The sequence below is a fragment of the Eumetopias jubatus genome, unplaced genomic scaffold (assembly GCF_037043125.1).
Source record: "Eumetopias jubatus isolate StellerSeaLion01/CBP00866 unplaced genomic scaffold, mEumJub1_p1.0 scaffold_13, whole genome shotgun sequence".
Lineage (NCBI taxonomy): Eukaryota > Metazoa > Chordata > Mammalia > Carnivora > Otariidae > Eumetopias > Eumetopias jubatus.
In genome coordinates this window covers 98,856,782-98,874,793 of record NW_028274819.1, presented here as the reverse complement: position 1 = coordinate 98,874,793, position 18,012 = coordinate 98,856,782, and the positions used below count along the sequence as shown (strand labels likewise).

Here is an 18,012-nt window from a genome sequence, read left to right as displayed (position 1 = left end):
GAGGGCGCTTGGGCGGACAGCAGGCGCTGTTAGTGAGTGTGCGCTCCCAGTGGAGAGTGGACGGGGCTCCCGTTCGGAGCCGGCCGGGGTGGGCAGAGAAATGAAAGGTCGAGATGGGGGAGGAGGAGGCTGGGGGGAGGCTTGCTGCTCTTGTAGATCTGTCTGTCTGGTGGACGCGCTGGGAAACATACAAGGTGCTGAGGTCTGGATATCGAGCCAACCCGTGGTCCTAGAAAGGGCATCCCCTAGGCTCCAGCTGTGGCTCAGCCTTAGCTGAGCCAGAAAACAAGGGGATTGTGTATGGTATCCTCACCAGTTCTGGAGCTCCGGATGCGGTGATCCTCTGCTCCTGATCTCAGCCAGCCCAGGATAGGGGGTGTGTGTGTGTGTGTGTATGTGAAGGTGGGGAGTACATTTGGGAGGAGACTTGTGTTAAGTCGGGAAGGAGAAGGGGGAGGATGGTCCAGCAGCTCATGTGCCTGAGACGGCTGGAGTGAGTGGGTGGGAGGTGAGGGCAGTGAGATCAGGGGAGGGGTGTTGAAAATGGTGGCTGGGGTCTCGAGGGCTAGCCTGAGTCTGGTGCTATGTGGGGAGCTGCTGGCCCTCCCCCTGCGTCTGGATCCCTTGCCCCTCGCCCTCAGTTTCTCTGCCTTACAAATGCATCCGCTTCCAGATGCGAGACAGATGGAAGGAAGGAAGCAAGCTAGCGTTGCCCAAGCACGTGGGTGTGTGCCAGGAGGCTTTCTTGGGTTATCTTATGCCAACCTTACAACGCTCTCACAGGCCAGTGCTCTTATCCTCATTTTATAGACAAGGAAATGAGGGCTCAGAGAAGCTACGTATCTGCCCCACACCTCTCAGCTTACAAGCTTCAGAGTCAGCATTGGACCCCAGGCCCGCCTGGCCCCAAAGTATCTGTTCCTTATGCTGTACTGCCCTGGGGCCAGGGGCTGGCACTTCTCCAGCCTCTTCCTCTTCCCTCTGGAGAGGATGCAGCCGGGAGCCCTAGATCAGCTCATCCCATCCCTTTGAGGTCCTGGTGGGTGTAAGCTCCAGGGAGTTTGGGAGGGGTCAGCAGGATTCGACCTCTGTTGTCTCCTCCCCATGCCCACCCTGGCTGCTAGGAACCGAGCTGAGCCACTGGGACCCTGGGGGTCACATTCTTTCCCTTGCCTTCTCCTGAGCCTGTTCAGCCTCCCCTCCTCCCTCAGCTCCCAGTGTCCCACCCGTGCCAGGCTGCATCTGCCCTGGTGTCTGGTGCTCCCGTCTCCACTGTGATCCAGAGTGGTTCAGAGTACTGGTTTTGGAGTCCCAACAGATTTGGTTCTAATCCCAGCTCTAGCACTCATTAGCTCCTAAATATGTCAGGTTTTTTATTAAGATTTTATTTATTTATTTATTTGAGAAAGAGTGTGGGTGCGTGTGTGCTCAAGTGAGGGGAGGGGCAAAGGGAGAGGGAGAAGCAGACTTCCCGCTGAGCAGGGAACCTCACATGGGGCTTGATCCCAGGACCCTGAGATCATGACCTGAGCCGAAGGCTCAACTGAACCACCCAGGTGCCCCTATGTCAGTGTTCTTATCTGTAAAATGGGCACAAAGGCACCTGCCTCAAAAGAGGATTAAATGAGGTAACAAATGCAAAGCATTTAGCGCAGTTTTTGAGTACTAACAGGTTCTCAATAAACAGCAGATTTTGCTGTGGGGATTACCCCTTGGGCTGACCCCAGATCTAGGACAGCTCCCTTCTTCCCTCCCTCCTTGCTCACGTCTTACTCTCTTAAAGGTGGTGGTTTAAGGCCACTTCTTTCAGGAAGCCCTCCTGGGATTAACCCAGCCCATTTTCCCCCCCATCCCCCATCCTTCTCTCTCACGTTATTCTCTTTTCATTTCCTTTTAGCCCATGGTTGTTGAGCCAGGCACTGTGCTAAGCTCTACTGGGGAAATGAAGGCAGAATCTAAGACACTGACCCTGCCCTTGGATGGGACAGCCTGGGTTGGGTGGTGATGGAGACACATGTTCACAAGTACCAGTAGTATGAGGCAGAGGGCGCTACAGAGTCATCTGAGCACAGAGGGAGGAGCAGAGAAATGAGTGGTGATTGAGGAAGGTGTTGGGAGAGAAAGTAGCGCTCCCTCAGGCCTTGGAGGATAAGTGAGCCCTCGGTGGTGGAAGGTCGGGGGCCGCTCTCCCCGGCTAAGGGGGGCGGTGTTAGAAAGGCCTGAGAGCGTGCAGCTTCGCAGCTTGCTGTACCCCGCGGCCAGACTCCGGGGACTCGGTGGAGGCCCCGTTCCAGGAGCCCTCAAATGCCGGCCTCAGAGTCCCTGCTCTGGCCTGTGAGTAGTGGGGAGTCACTCGAAGATTTTGAGGAGAGGAGTCATCTAACCTTACTGGTGAATTTTTAAAAAATTATTCAAGTAATGTGTATATATTTTTGGAAGGGTTTGAAAATTCAGATAAGCAAACAAAAACAAACCTCCAAGGCCATTTTAAGAAGGTATCTGTGGCAGTGTGGAGCCCACCAGACAGTCGAGAGAGTGGGAGCGGGAGGCTGGTGAGGAGGTCCCGGCCGGGAAGGCAGCAGACTTGGCGGGGGGGGCGGGGCAGGTGGGGAACTCTTCACTGTGCCCCGGGTTCTGGACTCGCTGACGGCAGGGCACAGGAGTTGCTGGTTGAGGGAGGGCTGAGGGGAGAGCTGACTGTAGTTGCCTGTTTTCCCCGGGGTGAGTGGAAGCCAAGCAGAAGGGCTGGTTGATGCCTTCCGCCCAAGCCACGGGTCTCCCCGTGGGCTCAGCCCTGTTGTCTCCCAGGCCTGACCGACTGGCCCCCCTCTCCTCCAGGAGCGCCTGGCAATCCTGGACAGCCAGGCGGGGCAGATCCGGGCCCAGGCTGTGCAAGAGTCGGAGCGCCTGGCAAGGGACAAGAACGCTTCCCTGCAGCTGCTGCAGAAGGTAGCCCAGGCGGGGTGGGCTGGGGCGCGATGGTGGGAGACGTGTGTGGAGGCCAGGTGGGACCCCCTTCCCTTGGTCTTCCCTCGTGCCGACTCGGCCCCTTGGGGCTTGCAGGAGAAGGAGAGACTGACTGTGCTGGAGGGGAGATACCACTCACTCACAGGAGGCCGGCCCTTCCCGAAGACCACATCCACCCTCAGAGAGGTAATGAACGTGCTGGGCTCGGCCCTAGCTTCAGGCCCAGCGGGTCTCTCGGGAGGCTCTGGAGCCACATGGGGCACCTTCGCCACTGAGGTTGAGTATGGGGACATTTTCCCGAACTGGAGAGGTCTGAGTAGGAATGGCCCTGACGTCTGGGATTTGAGCCTCTGTGGCCACCAGCTGCTGCTTTTCAGATACCTTTCTGGCTTGGAGGAGCTTACTGATGCTGCCATTTTGGGTATTTAAATACATCTGGGGGTCTCAGGACGCATGAGTTGGGAGGACAGACAGCTCGGAGGTTTGGTAAGGGCTAGGGCTGGGTAGACTCCCTTTGAGGGGGAGCACAGGAATCTAGGGGTCCTGAGCTTGGAGCTCCTTGGGCTTCAGTCTAGAGCAAGGCTCTTGGCTGAGAAGTGGGCTCTGACGTCCCTTAAGGCGTTCTTTCCCGAGTCTTTGCATGCCTGGGGTGTAAGGTCCAACCAGGATGTGCCCCAGTTCCCAAGCTCTTTACCTGCCTCACTGCACAAGCATCTGAGGCCCGGGGCGGGGTGGCTGGGCTGTGTGAGGGGAGAGGCCCCTCACCATGTACCCTCTCTGTAGGCTGAACTGCTCATCTCCGAGTCCTCAGAGATGGGGCTGGGATCTGCGACTCTGGTCCCTTTCCCAGGGTCTTCTGAGCCTGGGGCCTCCTCTGTCCCCCTAACCCCACCTGCTTCCACTCAGCTCAGCCCCAAAGCACAAGAGGTAATCACAGCTAACTGCCTGCCCTGCTGTGCCCACTGCCTGCCTGCTTGCTGAGCTCCCGCCTACAGCTTCCCCCACGGGCCCAGCTGAAGGGCGTGTGGCCATTACCCTTTGGCCAGAGTTTGTGAGAGTGTGAGTGCGTGTGCCATCCTGCTGTTCCTGAGAGGGCCTGCGCAGCCCGTGCAAAACCAGAGCACCGATTTGCATATTACTTTGCACATGTTCTGCATGCCATTCATCAGTTCTCACAACCCACTGGATCCTCTAGCTCATTTTCTTTTTCCCTGACCCCTGGAGGACAGTTGCCCTCTGGAGCTAGGCCAGGCTGGGGCTCCCTCTGGATAGGGGAGGCTTAGGCTCCTGTGTACTCAGCAGGATTCTGGATGCCTGCCATGCCTGGGACACCTAGATAAGCTCAGGGGTCTAAGGATATGCTCAGGGACTATGCCAGGCCCTGACCTCCCACCCCACTAGCTAGTGTGCTAGTATCTCTCTCCAAGTACTAACCCATGGGCACTGGGCCCATTTTTCCTCTTGGGCTTTGAGCTGTTCCCTGCTAAGGTCTCTCTCTCAAAGCCCGTCTAGCTCACCCCCTAGGGTGTTTCCATCCCACCCCTTCCAGCTCCCGCCCCAGCAGATGGGGTGCGAGGAGATGCTCGGGAATGGTGGCTGGTACTCCATGGATGCATGTTTGTGTGCCCCACTGGGGATGCCCAAGGTGTCGGAGACAGAAGGGTTGTCTGGGAGCCGGGTCCTGATCCTCAGTGGACTCTTGGAAGGCCTTCCCTCAGCTTCTCCTGTCCCCAGCCCAGAGCAAACCCATGGGTGGGCCTTTAGGGTCTGCCTGGATGATGGCAAGGCAGCTTCAAAAGGTAGAGGTCAAGAAGAGCCTTCAGACAGTTCTGCCTGCCCTTTTCTGGTACCCCCCCCCCCCGCCCAACAGCTGTCTCCGGCCACGGTGGGCAGCTGAGCTCCCCACCCCTGCTCTGGATCTTGTATTGAATGGAGTGCTGGCCCGAAGGCATGGAGTTTGGGTGTTGGGTACCTGGTTGTACCCTGTTAACCTCTTCTCTGCCCATCCCTCCCCCTCCCACCGGGCACCCTAGGAGTATGTGAGCCTGGCAGAGGTTCTCCAGCTGTGCTTCCGCTTGGACCCCCATGCTTCTGCCACCTCCCCCAGCGTGCTCGCCCAGGCCCTGCCTGACAGTGAGGTACCAGCCACGGAGGGAGCCCACCTGGGCCCCCTCGTGGGTGCCCAGATGGTGCCTCAGGCCTGGGTGGGGCTTGGGGGACAACAGGGTCTGTCTTCAGTGGTGAGGGAGAAGAGCAGCGGGCATAAGGGCGGTGGGGACTGGTTTCTTCTCTTCTCGGGGGGCCTCGGGAGCTTCAGCTCCTGACGGCTCAGCGAGGGGCAGGCGTTCTGCTGTGGCGCCAGGGCGTCCTACTGAGAGGACTCGCCTTCCCGGGCTATGCAAGGCTCTGCTGCTCTTCGCTTCCTAGGATTACCCTTCCCTTGCCCATGGGCAGGGTCATCTCTTGCGTCGCAGTTCCATTAACCTCTTGTATTCCCTCCTGCATCCTGGCCTTCCCCCAAGTACGTGACGCTTGAGCAGCTAAAGGCGATGTGGGGCACCTCGCCCGTGCCCACAGCCCCTGCGCCAGGCCTGCCTTTCTGGGCCTCTGCCTCCCGGCACCTGGTTCCCACCACCTGCCTTCCTCCCGTGCTGCCCTCTTCCTCCTCCTCCGCTTCTCTCACGCCTTCACCCAAGGTTGGTGGTCTGTGTGTTCCTGCCACCCCCCCTCCGCCCACGGCGGGTGTGGCCGTGCGCGTGCGTGCGTGCACGCGCGCGCCGCTCCGGCCTCCCAGCTTCGGAGCTCCAGGCCGGCCCGGGAGTGCTCGGTGCCTGCGGGCGCTGGCCGGCCGGCCGGCATCAAAGCTAGCAGAGCACGAGTCTCCAGTCTGGGAGTTGTGTCCTGACTGTTCCTCTTTGCGCTCCGCGTGTTCGCAGCAACTGTTCTCTCACTGTTTTTCTCCTCCTTCTCTCTGTGCTGTCCTTTCTCCCTTCCTGCCTTCCCTTCCCCCTCACCTTCCTGCTTCCCCCCTGATCGAGGCCTGCCTTTACTCTTCCTCCAACCTTCCCCTCCCCTCCCCTCCCCTCCTGCCTGCTCTCCACGCCTGCTCCCCACGCCCCACTCCAGATGGAGGAGCTGCTTCTCCCTGCTGTAGACTTAGAGCAGTGGTACCAGGAGCTGATGGCCGGGCTGGGGACCCGCCCCGCGGCGGCCTCCCCGCGCTCCTCTCCCCCGCCTCTGCCCGCCAAAGCTTCCCGGCAGCTGCAGGTAACCCCTCTCCCCCTGCCCGCCCCTCCCCGAGCCCTGCTCCTCTCTGCTCTGGGTACCTCCTGCTGGTCCAGCAGCCACACAGCGCCACCTTAGATGGGGGGGTGGGGGAGGGGCGGTCAGTCGAGTCAGGGCAGAAAGGGGCCTCTGGGCCCTGAGGTCTCCTCATGGGCAGCGTCCTGGCCCTTTGGGTAGCTGGAGGGCCAGCCTGTGATCCACGGACGGCATAGAGGATTGCTGGTGCAGGGGAAGGGCCTTCCGGAGGGGGGGGTCAGGGTGGGGTGGGTCTGGTGCCTGGTGCTAGGGCAGACCATGGCTCTGCTCTGGCCCCCGCAGCGCTCAGGCCTGGAGTCTCTCCCTCCTTTGAGGGGGTGGGGGTGGGCGGGGCTGGGCTGATGCCCTCTTGGGCCTCTTGCAGCTGGAACTAGTGTGGCCGGCATTTTGCTCTCCGGGTCTCCCCAGGGGTGACACTCGGGGGCAGTACTGGTGGGACAGACTTTGAAGTAACAGCCATGAGGACGTGCCCAGGCCTCCTCAGCGTTTCCGTGGAGGGTACAGGTGACCTCAGCCTGTAGCCAGCTGCTAACCGTGGCATGGGGAAAGGGGTCAGGGCGTGCTCCACTGACCTGCGGCTGTGCCCAGGACCCCAGCGCTCAAGATTCCTTCCTGGGGTGCAGGCACCGCACCTCTACGTTTGTGTCTCAGCTCTAATTCCATGTTCCCTTTGGGAGGAGTTCGATTCTTCTAGCACATGAGGCAGCTCTATTTGTACGTGTTTCGATTCACATGATCATCAGCAGTTCACTCTCTGCTCTTACAGAGCAAACACTGGGGCCCAGAAAAGATAAGTCATCTCCTCAAGGCCTCACGACTAGGAAGTAGCAGAGCCTGTGCAAGGAGTCGGGGTTCTTGACTCCAGACCCATATTCAGCAAACATGAGGGCTGGGAGGGAGCCTGACAGTTCCTTCGTCTAGCCCTGCTCTCTCCTTTTGCAGATCTAGGGCCCAGAGCTGGGAGGTACATGGCCCAAGGTCACACAGCCTGTTAGTGGCCGAGGCTGGACCAGAAGGAACCCCGGCCTCCCACTGGTCTCCCGCACAGCTCTGTCCAACCGATGTGATGTGAATGCCGCCTCACATGGGTCGATTTTCTGAGACCTTTTCTGAGATCTGGGACCAGGGATTGGTCCAGAGAGGAGCTGCCTGGAAAAGGCTTGGTGGCTGCCAGTAACACCCGTCCGTTGGGTTGGCTCAAGAAGCTCAATGCTGTTGTTGGCCTGGTGCTGGGGTGGGGCCTGGATCACAGCCTAGGTGACATGGGGGTGCTGGCTGGTGGTGGGGGGGCTGGAGCTCACCAGTCAGGATCTCTTCCCTCCAGGTTTACCGCTCCAAGATGGATGGTGAGGCCACAAGCCCCCTGCCCCGGACCCGCAGTGGCCCCCTCCCCTCTTCCTCTGGCTCTTCTTCCTCTTCCTCCCAGCTCAGCGTGGCTACCCTGGGCCGGAGCCCCTCCCCAAAGGTCTGACGACCGTGGGCATGGCTGGGGTAGGGATGTGGAGGCTGTGCCACTGGGGAGGGGTCAGAGCCGCCCAGGACAGCCTTGGGAGGGGGCGTTCTTCTGAGCCCCAGGTCCCAGTGCTCCATTCCCCCCGCAGAGTGCTCTACTCGCCCAGAACGGGACAGGTAGCCTCCCTCGCAACCTGGCGGCCACGCTGCAGGACATCGAGACCAAGCGCCAGCTGGCCCTGCAGCAGAAGGGTGAGTGGCTGCGGGCCTGCCCCCCCCCGCTCTCCCCGGGGGGCCCTGGATATATGCCACCCGCCCCCCCCGTGCCACACCTTTCGCAGGGTGTCTTTGCTTTAATGGCATTCTAGGCAAGCACAGCAAGCATTTAGATTCAATATCTGAAGAAGAGCTTCCTGGATATCTATCAAGAGACTAAGGGTTGGGGGCCGTGCGATCCTTCCCAGAGAGCTCAGCAAAGAAGGGAGATGCTTGTTGGTCTGAGCTGGGACGGACATTGCCCTGTCTGGAGGCAGGGGGTGCACCTGATGGCCTCCAGAGGTGGTTCCCTAAGATACCGGCTCTGGGGACCCAGGAGTCCTTGTTGCCTGTGTGCCTTTTGGTTGTTTTGAAAGCCCATGTCTGTGCGTCTTCCTCGTCTCATCCCCTCTGTGTCTCTCTACCCTACCCTCTGCCCGGGGCCCCCACACCAGGCGAGTCGCTTCCTGCCGAGCCCCCCCCAGCCGACAACCCAGCAGGTAGAGCGTTGGTCACTGGGGGCATTGCTTTGGTCAGGCAGCCCTGCCTGGGCATCTGCATGATGTATCCTGCGCAGGTCCTTGCTGCCACCCCCCCCCCAAGCTGAGCTGGGATGGGGTGTCCCTTGGTCTTGCCCCTCGAGTCAGGCTGGCTCTGCCTCAGCAGTGCTCTGCCTTGTCTCCCCTTCCTCCCTGCTGGTGTTGCTCTTGCTTATGCATCACTGCTGGGGTTGCATGGACACCCTGCTCACAGACCCCCTCCCCCACCCCTTCCCCTCCCCAGCAGGCGGCGGGGGGTGGTGCATGGGCCCTGCCCTGCTCTTCAGGCCATGGTTGTGAGCTGGAGGCACTGCCAGGGCAGGGGCAGTGCCCTGTGGGGCTTAGGATGCAGAAGGAGCGCTGCGGCCGGACGATGTGGCCGTGGCCGGTCGTGCAGGCAACCGAGTGCTGGCAGGGCAGCCAGACCTGGGGCTGGGGGGGGGGGGCGGCCGAGGGTTGGGCCCTGTGCTGACCTCTCCCTGCTCCCCTCTTCCCTCTGTGATGCCAGTGTTCCCCAGAGGGCCCGCCGTGACTCTGCCCCCGCCCCTCCCGCAGGGCAGCAGGTGATTGAGGAGCAGCGGCGGCGCCTGGCCGAGTTGAAGCAGAAGGCTGCCGCCGAGGCGCAGTGCCAGTGGGATGCCCTGCACGGGGCGGCCCCCTTCCCGCCGGGCCCCTCCGGCTTCCCCCCGCTCATGCACCACTCCATCCTGCACCACCTGCCGGCCGGCCGGGAGCGCGGGGAGGACAGCGAGCATGCCTACGACACGCTGAGCCTGGAGAGCTCGGACAGCATGGAGACCAGCATCTCCACAGGCGGCAACTCGGCCTGCTCGCCCGACAACATGTCCAGGTACCCTCCCCGGGGGGCCGGCCCTGCCTCTGCCAGCCGCCTCCCGGCCCCCTGATGCCCCCCCCCCGCTCTCCCCCTCCCCCAGCGCCAGCGGCCTGGACGTGGGCAAGATCGAGGAGATGGAGAAGATGCTGAAAGAAGCGCACGCGGAGAAGAGCCGGCTCATGGAGTCCAGGGTGAGGCAGGCCGGTGCTGGCCGCAGCCCCCCCGCCCCCAGGCTCCTCCAGACCTTCCCTCGAGGAAGAAAGGGTTTTAAAGTCAGTGTTCCTCAAGTGGAGGAGGCCTGGCCACGTGGCAGGTGTCGCAGCTCTTAGGACAAGAGGCGGCGGCACAGTAAGCACTGTCCACCGTGAATCTGCCCAGCAGCGCCTTCCGGCCTTTGTGTGTTTGCCTCTGTGGGTGTTGGGTGTTGTGGCCGCCACGGGAACTCCGATTCTGGTCTCCCCGGCGGCAGGTCCTTCCTCTCAGGGATGGCGAGGAAAGGCGGGAACGGGGGCCCAAGGGGTAGGACTAGAAGAGCAGGCAGGTGTCCAGGCCAGAGCAGGGGTGTCGGCGGAGGGGACATGGGGGGCGCTGGGGGCTGAGGAGCCCGTGCCTGGGGAGGGGGTGGGGGGGGGTCTGTGTCCACCCTCCGGGCGCTCTGCGTCTCTGCAGGTGAGAGTGGGATTTGGGGGGTGGGAGGCAGTCGCTAGGCCAGCCAGAAAAGAAGGCCTCTCAGTCGTACTCCCATCGAAGGAGGGCACATTTACGAGGAGCTCTTGGCAAACAGAGAGAAAGGAGACTCTGCTCAATTTTGAGCTGGGAAGAAATGGCAAACAGGAGCTCACGGTGTGAAGGTCGTTACAGTTGATGAGGACATAAAACGTCACTGACGTGCTTTGTGTTTGATGATTTGGTTTAAGGACTTTTAGACTCTTAAGAATGGCTTCTGTAAGTTCATTTTTTCCCCATAAAATTTGAAATTCGACTACGCATGTTTGTTATTTGGCTTCAAAGGGCCTTAGTGATGATTAGGGAAGGACTACCTGAAAATATTCAGTATCAGGAAAAGTCCCTTAGGTGATGTGTGTGGTAGGAATTCAGGTAAGAAGTGTAAGAGCCCCGTTTATTCGGTGCTTCCGTCCTGCCGGCATCCGTGATGGGCCGTTTATATACACCACCTCGTGTAAGTTTCCCTATGATCCCCGAAGGGAGGCGCCCTCGGCCCCATTTTACAGATGAGATGGCGGAGGCCGAGGGGGTTTGAATGATGTCAGGCTCACAGAGCTCATCCGGCAGAGCCCGGATCCGAGCACTTGAAAGTGTTTAACCCGACCGGGAAGGTGCTTGCAGAGGGTGGGTTTTGGGGGTGATGCTCCCTGGTGCCAGGCTGCCCTCTGAGGTGGGTGCCTCCCACAGCTCTGCCCCAGCCTGAGGAGGGGCGGTGGGGGGAAGGGGCGGCAGAGGGCAAAGCCATGGGCGCTGACCGCTGGCTTTGGGGGCAGGAGCGGGAGATGGAGCTCCGGCGGCAGGCCCTGGAGGAGGAGCGGAGGAGGCGTGAGCAGGTAGAGCGGAGGCTGCAGAGCGAGAGTGCCAGGAGGCAGCAGCTGGTGGAGAAGGAGGTCAAGATGCGGGAGAAACAGTTTTCCCAGGTGTGTGGGCGCTGGGGGGTGCTGGGCGGTGGGCTTGAGGGTGGGCCTGGGGAGGGCTGGGGATACCCCGGGCTAGCCCTGGGGGCTGTAAAGCCTCTTCTCCAGAAAAGACTGCTGTTGGCTCAGTACAAGCAGAATTCAGTTTGGGACTTGTTCAGCCCCCAGGAACAGAGATCTGGGCGCGTGTGTGTGTGGGGGGGTGTGTGTGTGGTGTGTGGTCTGCGTGTGGGGGTGCGTGGTGTGTATGTGTGGTGTGTGGTCTGCGTGTGGGGGTGTGTGGTGTGTGTGTGTGGTGTGTGGTCTGCGTATGGGGGTGTGTGTGTGTGGTGGGTGTGGGGTGTACATGGGGTGGGGGGTGTGCGTGTGTGCGTGGTGTGTGTGGGGTGTGCATGTGGGGGGTGTGCATGTGTGCGTGATGTGTGTGGGTTGTGCATGTGGGGGGGTGTGGTGGGGGTGTGTGGTGTGGTGTGTGCGAGTGTGTGTGTGTGTGTGTGTGTGTGTGTGTGTGTGTGTTTCGTGGCTGTCCTGGCCCTCACTGCACCACACTCGGGGCTCCAGACCCCCACCAGCAGATGGTGTCACTCTGACTTGCTGTTTACATCTCCAAGAGAGAACCGTACTCGTTCTGGGACAGGAATCCTGAGCTTTTTCTTTTTTTTTTTTTTTAAAGATTTTATTTATTTATTTGACAGAGAGAGAGACAGCGAGAGCAGGAACACAAGCAGGGGAGAGGGTCAGAGGGAGAGGCAGGCTTCCCGCCGAGCAGGGAGCCGGATGTGGGACTCGATCCCAGGACCCTGGGATCATGACCTGAGCCGAAGGCAGACGCTTAACGACGGAGCCACCCAGGCGCCCCTGAGCTTTTCCTTTACACAGATTTAGGCAGAACAGTTGAAGGTGGCAGGAGAAGTTAGGTTGTATAGGGAGCTCCACCCATGTCTCTTGTGTCAGATCCTGCCCCCCTCCCCATGTGAGAGCCTATGGGACTCAGGCTAGTCCTTCCTGCTGAGTCTTATAAAGCCCCCCCCCCCAGGGTGGGGGTCCTGTGGGATCTTCCCCAGCAGTGACCAGCGACCACAGGTCCCTGATGTTCCGTGAGGCAACAGCATGAATTCTAAGGGGTAGGCCACCTGGATTGGGTTTGGGAATTAAGAAATAACCAGGGGGCGCCTGGGTGGCTCCGTCAGTTAAGCGTCTGACTCGCAATTTCAGCTCAGGTCGTGATCTCGGGGTCATGAGATCGAGCCCCACATCGGGCTCTGCCCTGAGTGTGGAGCCTGCTTGGGATTCTCCCTCTGCTTCTGCCCGCTCACGCTCACTCTTTTGCTCTCTCTCAAAAAAATAGAAATAAAAAAATAATCAGAAACTCTTGAGTTTTACCTCCATGCTTGGCCTCTCCGTCAGGAGTCCAGGTCCCCTTTCCTGCCCCAGCCCGTGGCCACTTTGCGTCTCTCTCCCCTACAGCCCCCTGCCCTGGGGCTCAGGTGTCGCTGCAGGGGCACCGGTGTCTGCTGTAGGAGGGGGCACAGCCAGCCCATCTTCGGGGTACCTCCCGGAAGTTGTGCGTTTCGTTTTTTTCTCTAATTTATGATGTTTCCTTTTCCGGCCGTTCTAACGTAGAGGGAGAGTAGGAGAAAAGGTCTAGTTGGTATCAGGATTTTTGAGATGGAACAGACCTTAGTGATGATCTAGTTCAAAACCCTTGTTTTACGTATAAGGAAAGGGAGGCCCAGAGAGGCCATGTGATCCAAACATGGTCCGATGAGAAGTCATAGGCCAGATTGCTTATTGGGCTTTGTTTCCCAGAGCCTGCCCACCTCTGGCTTCTTGCTGTATTCCATTCAGCCCAGGAGGGAGACCAGGGACAGGGAGAAGACAGGGATGGCTGTGTCTTGGTCCTAGGTGGGGAAACTGAGGCATAGAGCCACTCAGCAGTTTGCCCGGGCCGGGGTTGCATCAGTGCCGGCCCGCTAGGTCTCTGCTTTTGCCACAAGCGCTCGGAAACCAGAGTGACAGCCCCGGGGTGGGGGAGGGACCGATGGCAGCAGTGGGGGTTCGGGACTGAAGCCAAGGGACCTGGACAGGGGGCTGATGCGGGGAAGAGAGGAGACTGCTGACGCTGCCGTCTGTCCCCAGGCACGGCCTCTGACCCGCTACCTGCCAATCCGGAAGGAGGACTTCGACCTGAAGACCCACATTGAGTCGTCGGGCCACGGCGTCGATACCTGCCTGCACGTGGTGCTCAGCAGCAAGGTGCGAGGCCTGTGTGGGCCCGGGGTGCTGGGGAGAGGACCCTGTAGTCTGGGCACCTCCTGGGCCTTCGGAATAGCGGCCCCAGTTCCTGCCCTAACACGAGTGGTCTCTGTCCCGGGACCTGGTGTGCTGGCCCGAAGCGTTGTGGGCCACAGTCCCCCGAAAATCCAGGCACAGGCGATGGCTTTTATAGTGCCGCTCCGGGAGGAGAGGTCTGGGGGCTACGCCGCCGGGTCCTTCCTCACTTCTGCTTCTTGCCAGGTCTGCCGCGGCTACTTGGTCAAGATGGGCGGCAAGATTAAATCATGGAAGAAGCGCTGGTTTGTCTTCGACCGGCTCAAGCGCACCCTTTCCTATTACGTGGGTGAGTTCCCGTCAGACCGTCTCGGAGCCCGGAGCCTTGGGCTGTCACCCGGGACAGCTGGTCTTCTGGAGGGAGGCCAGGCTTACCAGTGTGGGGCCGGGGGCTTGAGCTGGGGCCTGTCCTCCCCTCCCTGCCGGGGTACAGACGGTACTTGGTCCGCCTTCAGCTTTTGCTCGTTCACGTATTCGGCAATATTACCGAGCATGGAGTAAGCTCTGGGCACTGTTTGAGGCCTTGGTGACAAGCCGGGGGCCTACGGCTCTGTCCCTTGGAGCTTGCGGTCAGGGAGGCAGATCGTGGACAGACTGGGAAAGCCAGGCAGGATGGGTGTGCTGTAGGGGACGCCCAGGCCCCGTGGGCGTGTGGAGGCCTGTGGATTCCGCCTTGGGCACGTTCCCTCAAAGGCTCTAAGACAAGCAGCTGAGCGGTGCCAGGGAGCGCGCGGGACAGCCCCGGGGACAGGCCCCCTGGCGCGCTCTGCTCCCTCTGCTCTCCACCCTGCCTCCAGCGTAATTGCCCGTCCCTGGAGATCCCTCTGGACGGTCCCCACGCTGAGCGCAGGATGCTGTGTGGCACGCAGGTCGGGAGAGGCCGGGGTGTGCTGCGGAACAACCAGTCCTGAGATCCCAGTGGCTCGAAACCGCAGTTTCCTTTTTCACCAGTTACGAGTCCGTGTACCCTGTGGGTTGGTGGGGGCTCTGCTCCCCCCTGCGTCAGTGCTCCCTTTGTTCGAGAGCATGCATTTTTAGAACATTGCAGGCCACAGTGGCAGAGAGTAAAGGGAAGCCCAGTTGCGCCTTGCATGGGCATTAAATGCCCTGGCTGGGGTCTGTCCTCAGGTCACTAGTGGGGCTGCTCAGGCAGTCACCCAGCTCCATCTAGCCATAAAGCCGGGGAGAGCAATCCTGTTCAGAGCCCGGAAGGAGCAGGCCTAAGTGTCTGGTGGCAGAGACACCCAAGCCTGGAGTGCCTGCCTCCCGTCTAACCTGGTCCCTAACCAAGTTTCACCCCCTCCAAGAAGCCTTCCCTGATTGCCTGGGCCCTGGCTGTGTGAGGCAGGAGAGGCAGGGGCCCATGTGTCCCCATGTTTCCACCTGGGCTGGAAGGGACTTTGTGGGCATTTGAGAGAAACAGGCCTGGGGAGAAGAATTCCATTTTAGGCATGTTGAGGTTGAAGTGCCCCAGGGGCACCTAAGTTTAGGAGAAAGGTCAGGGTTAAAGTTGATTGTGCTGGAGTAATAGTAATGGCAGATCACACTCACTGAGCGCTGCATGAACTGGGTGCTGTGCTATGCACTGTGCATGCATCATCGCGTTGACTTTTCATCATCTTGTGCGGGAAGCACTATTTTATACCCATTTTACAGATGAGGAACATAGGTTCAGAGAGGTTAAGTAAATTGCCCAAGGTCTCACAGCTGCTAAGCTGCCGAGCCAAAACTGAACCCAGGCAGCTGGACTTCAGAGCAGAGCAGAGGGAAAGGGCTGAACCCTGGGGAAGGAAGAGGAGGAGGGGCTGCCAAAGGGGGAGGGCAGGAGGTGGGAAGCCAGAGGCCAGGTGCTGCGCTGGCGCTGGGCATTCACGAGCTTCCTGAGGGTTAGTGAAACGAAGATCACATTCTACGGAGGGGCGGAAACGGGGAGGGAAGCCAGCCAGAGGAGCCGGCATTTGCAGGCAAGGAGTGTCGCCAGCGATGAGGGACACTGCAGAAAGGCCAAGAATAATGTGGACCCAGAGGCCCTTCCGTCCAGAGCGGGAGCCAGATGGCAAAAGATGAGGAGACGTGGGTGGTCAGGACGCGGGGGCTGGAGCTGATGCGGTTTCCAGCGAAGGAAGAGGTGGGAAGGAGCTGCTGTTGGAGGGAAGCAGGCTGGGGCTGCATCCTTGTCCCAAGCGCAAGTGTCCGATGGAGATGGGCCGGGGACCTGATCGGGGCCCTGGGTGTGACTTGCCTGCTTCTGCCTTGAACTTGCCATTCTCCCTGCCCTGGCCTGGACCCTCCTCCCACTAACTTGGCGGAACCCCTCTATTCTACGGGGTCCAGGTCAGATACAGCGTCTGCGAAGCCTTCCCTGGCCCTGCCTCACCGGGAACGGGTCCTGCCCTCTGTCATATAGAACCCTTAGAGAGGCTCTGTCTGCCCTGTGATCACAGAGGCTCCGGCAGGTGCCAGACGCTGTGCCAACCACCTGCTTCTCATGACTGCCTCGGACGTGTAGGTGCACCCTTGCCGTTCCCAGCCATGCCCAAGGTCGCGTAGCTCATAAACGCCCATATGTGTGTGCTTTCCTCCCCATTAGAGGATAGGTTCCTAAGAGACGGATCTCTGATCTCTGGTGACGCCAGTGCCTCGGACTCACTGATTCAACACTGAGCACCTACTGTGCGCTAGGCACATAGTTGCTGTGTTGGAGGAGGGAGACCTGTGCACGGGCAGAGGAGGGCTCAGGTTCGGCAGAGTCGGTTCTACAGAGGGATGTCCGTGCTGTGGGAGCCCAGGAGCGCGTGACCGGGCACCACAGTGGTCCCATTTGCAGTGGGTCTTGAAGACCACTTAGGAGTTTGCCAAGGGAATGGAGACCGTTCCAGTGTACACAGAGCCCACAGTGAAGGGCCCGGGAGAAGCTCCGCCTGGCCGGAGAGAACTTGGGGCTGGTGCCGGGGAAGGACATGAGACCAGACCAGAGGGCGGTGTGGGCGGTGGCCTGTAAACAGCCTTTGCCAAGCCAAGATGGCGGCAGGGTCCCAGTGAGGGAGCAGCAGAGAGGCTGGTGGGCTGAGACAGCAGGATTCAATTCGCTTGAGGAAGCTCACCACCTTGTCCTTAGGGAAGGGGAGTTGAAGGGGCAGAGGGTGGGGCAGGGGCACGGGAGGAGGCCGTAGCTCTCGGCTCAGGGACTCAGGCCTGAAATGACACGGGGGTGAGGGTGCACCCCAAGGGGCAGCCTGTCAGCTGTCACCGTGAGCTTAGTTGACGGTGTGACCTTTCGGGTGTGAGCAGTGTTTGCCACAAGACGGCCCAGGCCCTGGGCTTTCCCTTGGCAGTGCCTTGTCCCTTCCCACCGGCTGGGTCACCTCTGCTGTCGGCCCCGCTCCTTCCTGTCTCCCCACCGGCCTCCGGATGCGACATCCTTCCTTCCGGTTTTTACTATTAGACTTGAATAGGTAAACGCACTCCTACAGTTCAAAAATCAAAACACATAAGAGGGTTTACATTGAGAATTATGCTCCTACTCACAACAACTCACTACGCTCCTAATCTCTTGCATAGTTTCTTTAGAATGTAAACAAATGCAGAGATTCTTACTCCTTTCCTTACACAAAAAATGGCATACGATATGTTGTTTTACTGCCATTAGATCAGATCTTTCTATAGCAAATATATCGGATACATTTGAAGGGTGTATTTCTGAATCTATGTGTATTTTTTCTACCCTACCCCTATGAGGTATTTCTCTGTCATTTAACAAACAGAGGTCTAGTATCCCATCCTGTGCTAAACTCTAATTTATTAATCAATCTCTATTTGAGGGACAGTTGGTTTGTTTCCAAACTACAAATATCGTTGTGGTGAACAATCACGTAAGTTTGTTATTTGTAAGGTAAATGTTCGTAAGTGTAATCATTGGCTCAGAGGACAAACACCTTTCTCATTCTGGTAGACTCGGGCAAATCCTCCCGAAGGGTTTACCACTGTATACCCCACCTGTCATCTGTTAGCCCACCTGTTTCTCCATAAACTTGCCCAGAGCGTGTTTATTTTTTGCATATTTTTGCCCTTCTGACAGGTGCGAAGTGCTATCTCAGTGAAGTTCTATTTTGCATTCTCTAATTCTGAGCAAGGCTGAGCACGGGCCATGTCTTCAGGGCTCCCTGTTGGGCTCTGTTTTGGAGTCCTGGGAATCAGCCCGTTTTCCCAGACGGGGAAGCTCCATCGGTGGCCCCTTGCCTGAGGGATGGTGGGCCTCCTCAGCCCGGCCCTGTTTTCTTTGCAGACAAGCATGAGACGAAGCTGAAGGGGGTCATCTACTTCCAGGCCATCGAGGAAGTGTACTATGACCACCTGCGCAGTGCAGCCAAGGTGAGGGCGGGCCGCAGGGGAAGGGGTGGGCCCAGCAGCCTGTCTTCTCGAGTCCTGGACCCCTTCCTCGGTCTCTTTGTAAACTCTCTCTCGCTCTCTCCCTCTCCCCTTCCCAGAAGAGGTTTTTCAGCTTCCCTGTGGTGACTGAGGTACCCCTCCCCACCTGGCCCCTGTAACCAGAACTACTGCACATTAATAATGCCTCCTGTCCCCTCCTGGCCCCTGACCCCTTTACTCTCCCCTCCAGCCCCCTTCCCCGGGCTTGAGGGAGCAGCAGCGGGGGCTGCAGGGAGCCCCT

At 59.4% G+C, this 18,012-nt stretch overlaps 1 protein-coding gene across 1 annotated transcript in view; it reads left to right on the top strand.

The window, feature by feature from the left end:
* Window positions 1–18,012, top strand: part of PHLDB1 (pleckstrin homology like domain family B member 1) — a 42,701-nt gene that overhangs the window by 22,807 nt on the left and 1,882 nt on the right. The window contains exons 12-27 of the mRNA XM_088018156.1: window positions 2,839–2,949; window positions 3,064–3,153; window positions 3,751–3,894; window positions 5,001–5,105; window positions 5,490–5,663; window positions 6,094–6,234; window positions 7,613–7,753; window positions 7,890–7,992; window positions 8,451–8,495; window positions 9,090–9,384; window positions 9,470–9,560; window positions 10,869–11,015; window positions 13,152–13,268; window positions 13,530–13,632; window positions 17,629–17,714; window positions 17,831–17,863. Of these exons, the coding sequence (XP_087874282.1) occupies window positions 2,839–2,949; window positions 3,064–3,153; window positions 3,751–3,894; window positions 5,001–5,105; window positions 5,490–5,663; window positions 6,094–6,234; window positions 7,613–7,753; window positions 7,890–7,992; window positions 8,451–8,495; window positions 9,090–9,384; window positions 9,470–9,560; window positions 10,869–11,015; window positions 13,152–13,268; window positions 13,530–13,632; window positions 17,629–17,714; window positions 17,831–17,863 (1,926 nt within the window). The remainder of the gene's footprint in view (window positions 1–2,838; window positions 2,950–3,063; window positions 3,154–3,750; window positions 3,895–5,000; window positions 5,106–5,489; window positions 5,664–6,093; window positions 6,235–7,612; window positions 7,754–7,889; window positions 7,993–8,450; window positions 8,496–9,089; window positions 9,385–9,469; window positions 9,561–10,868; window positions 11,016–13,151; window positions 13,269–13,529; window positions 13,633–17,628; window positions 17,715–17,830; window positions 17,864–18,012) is intronic.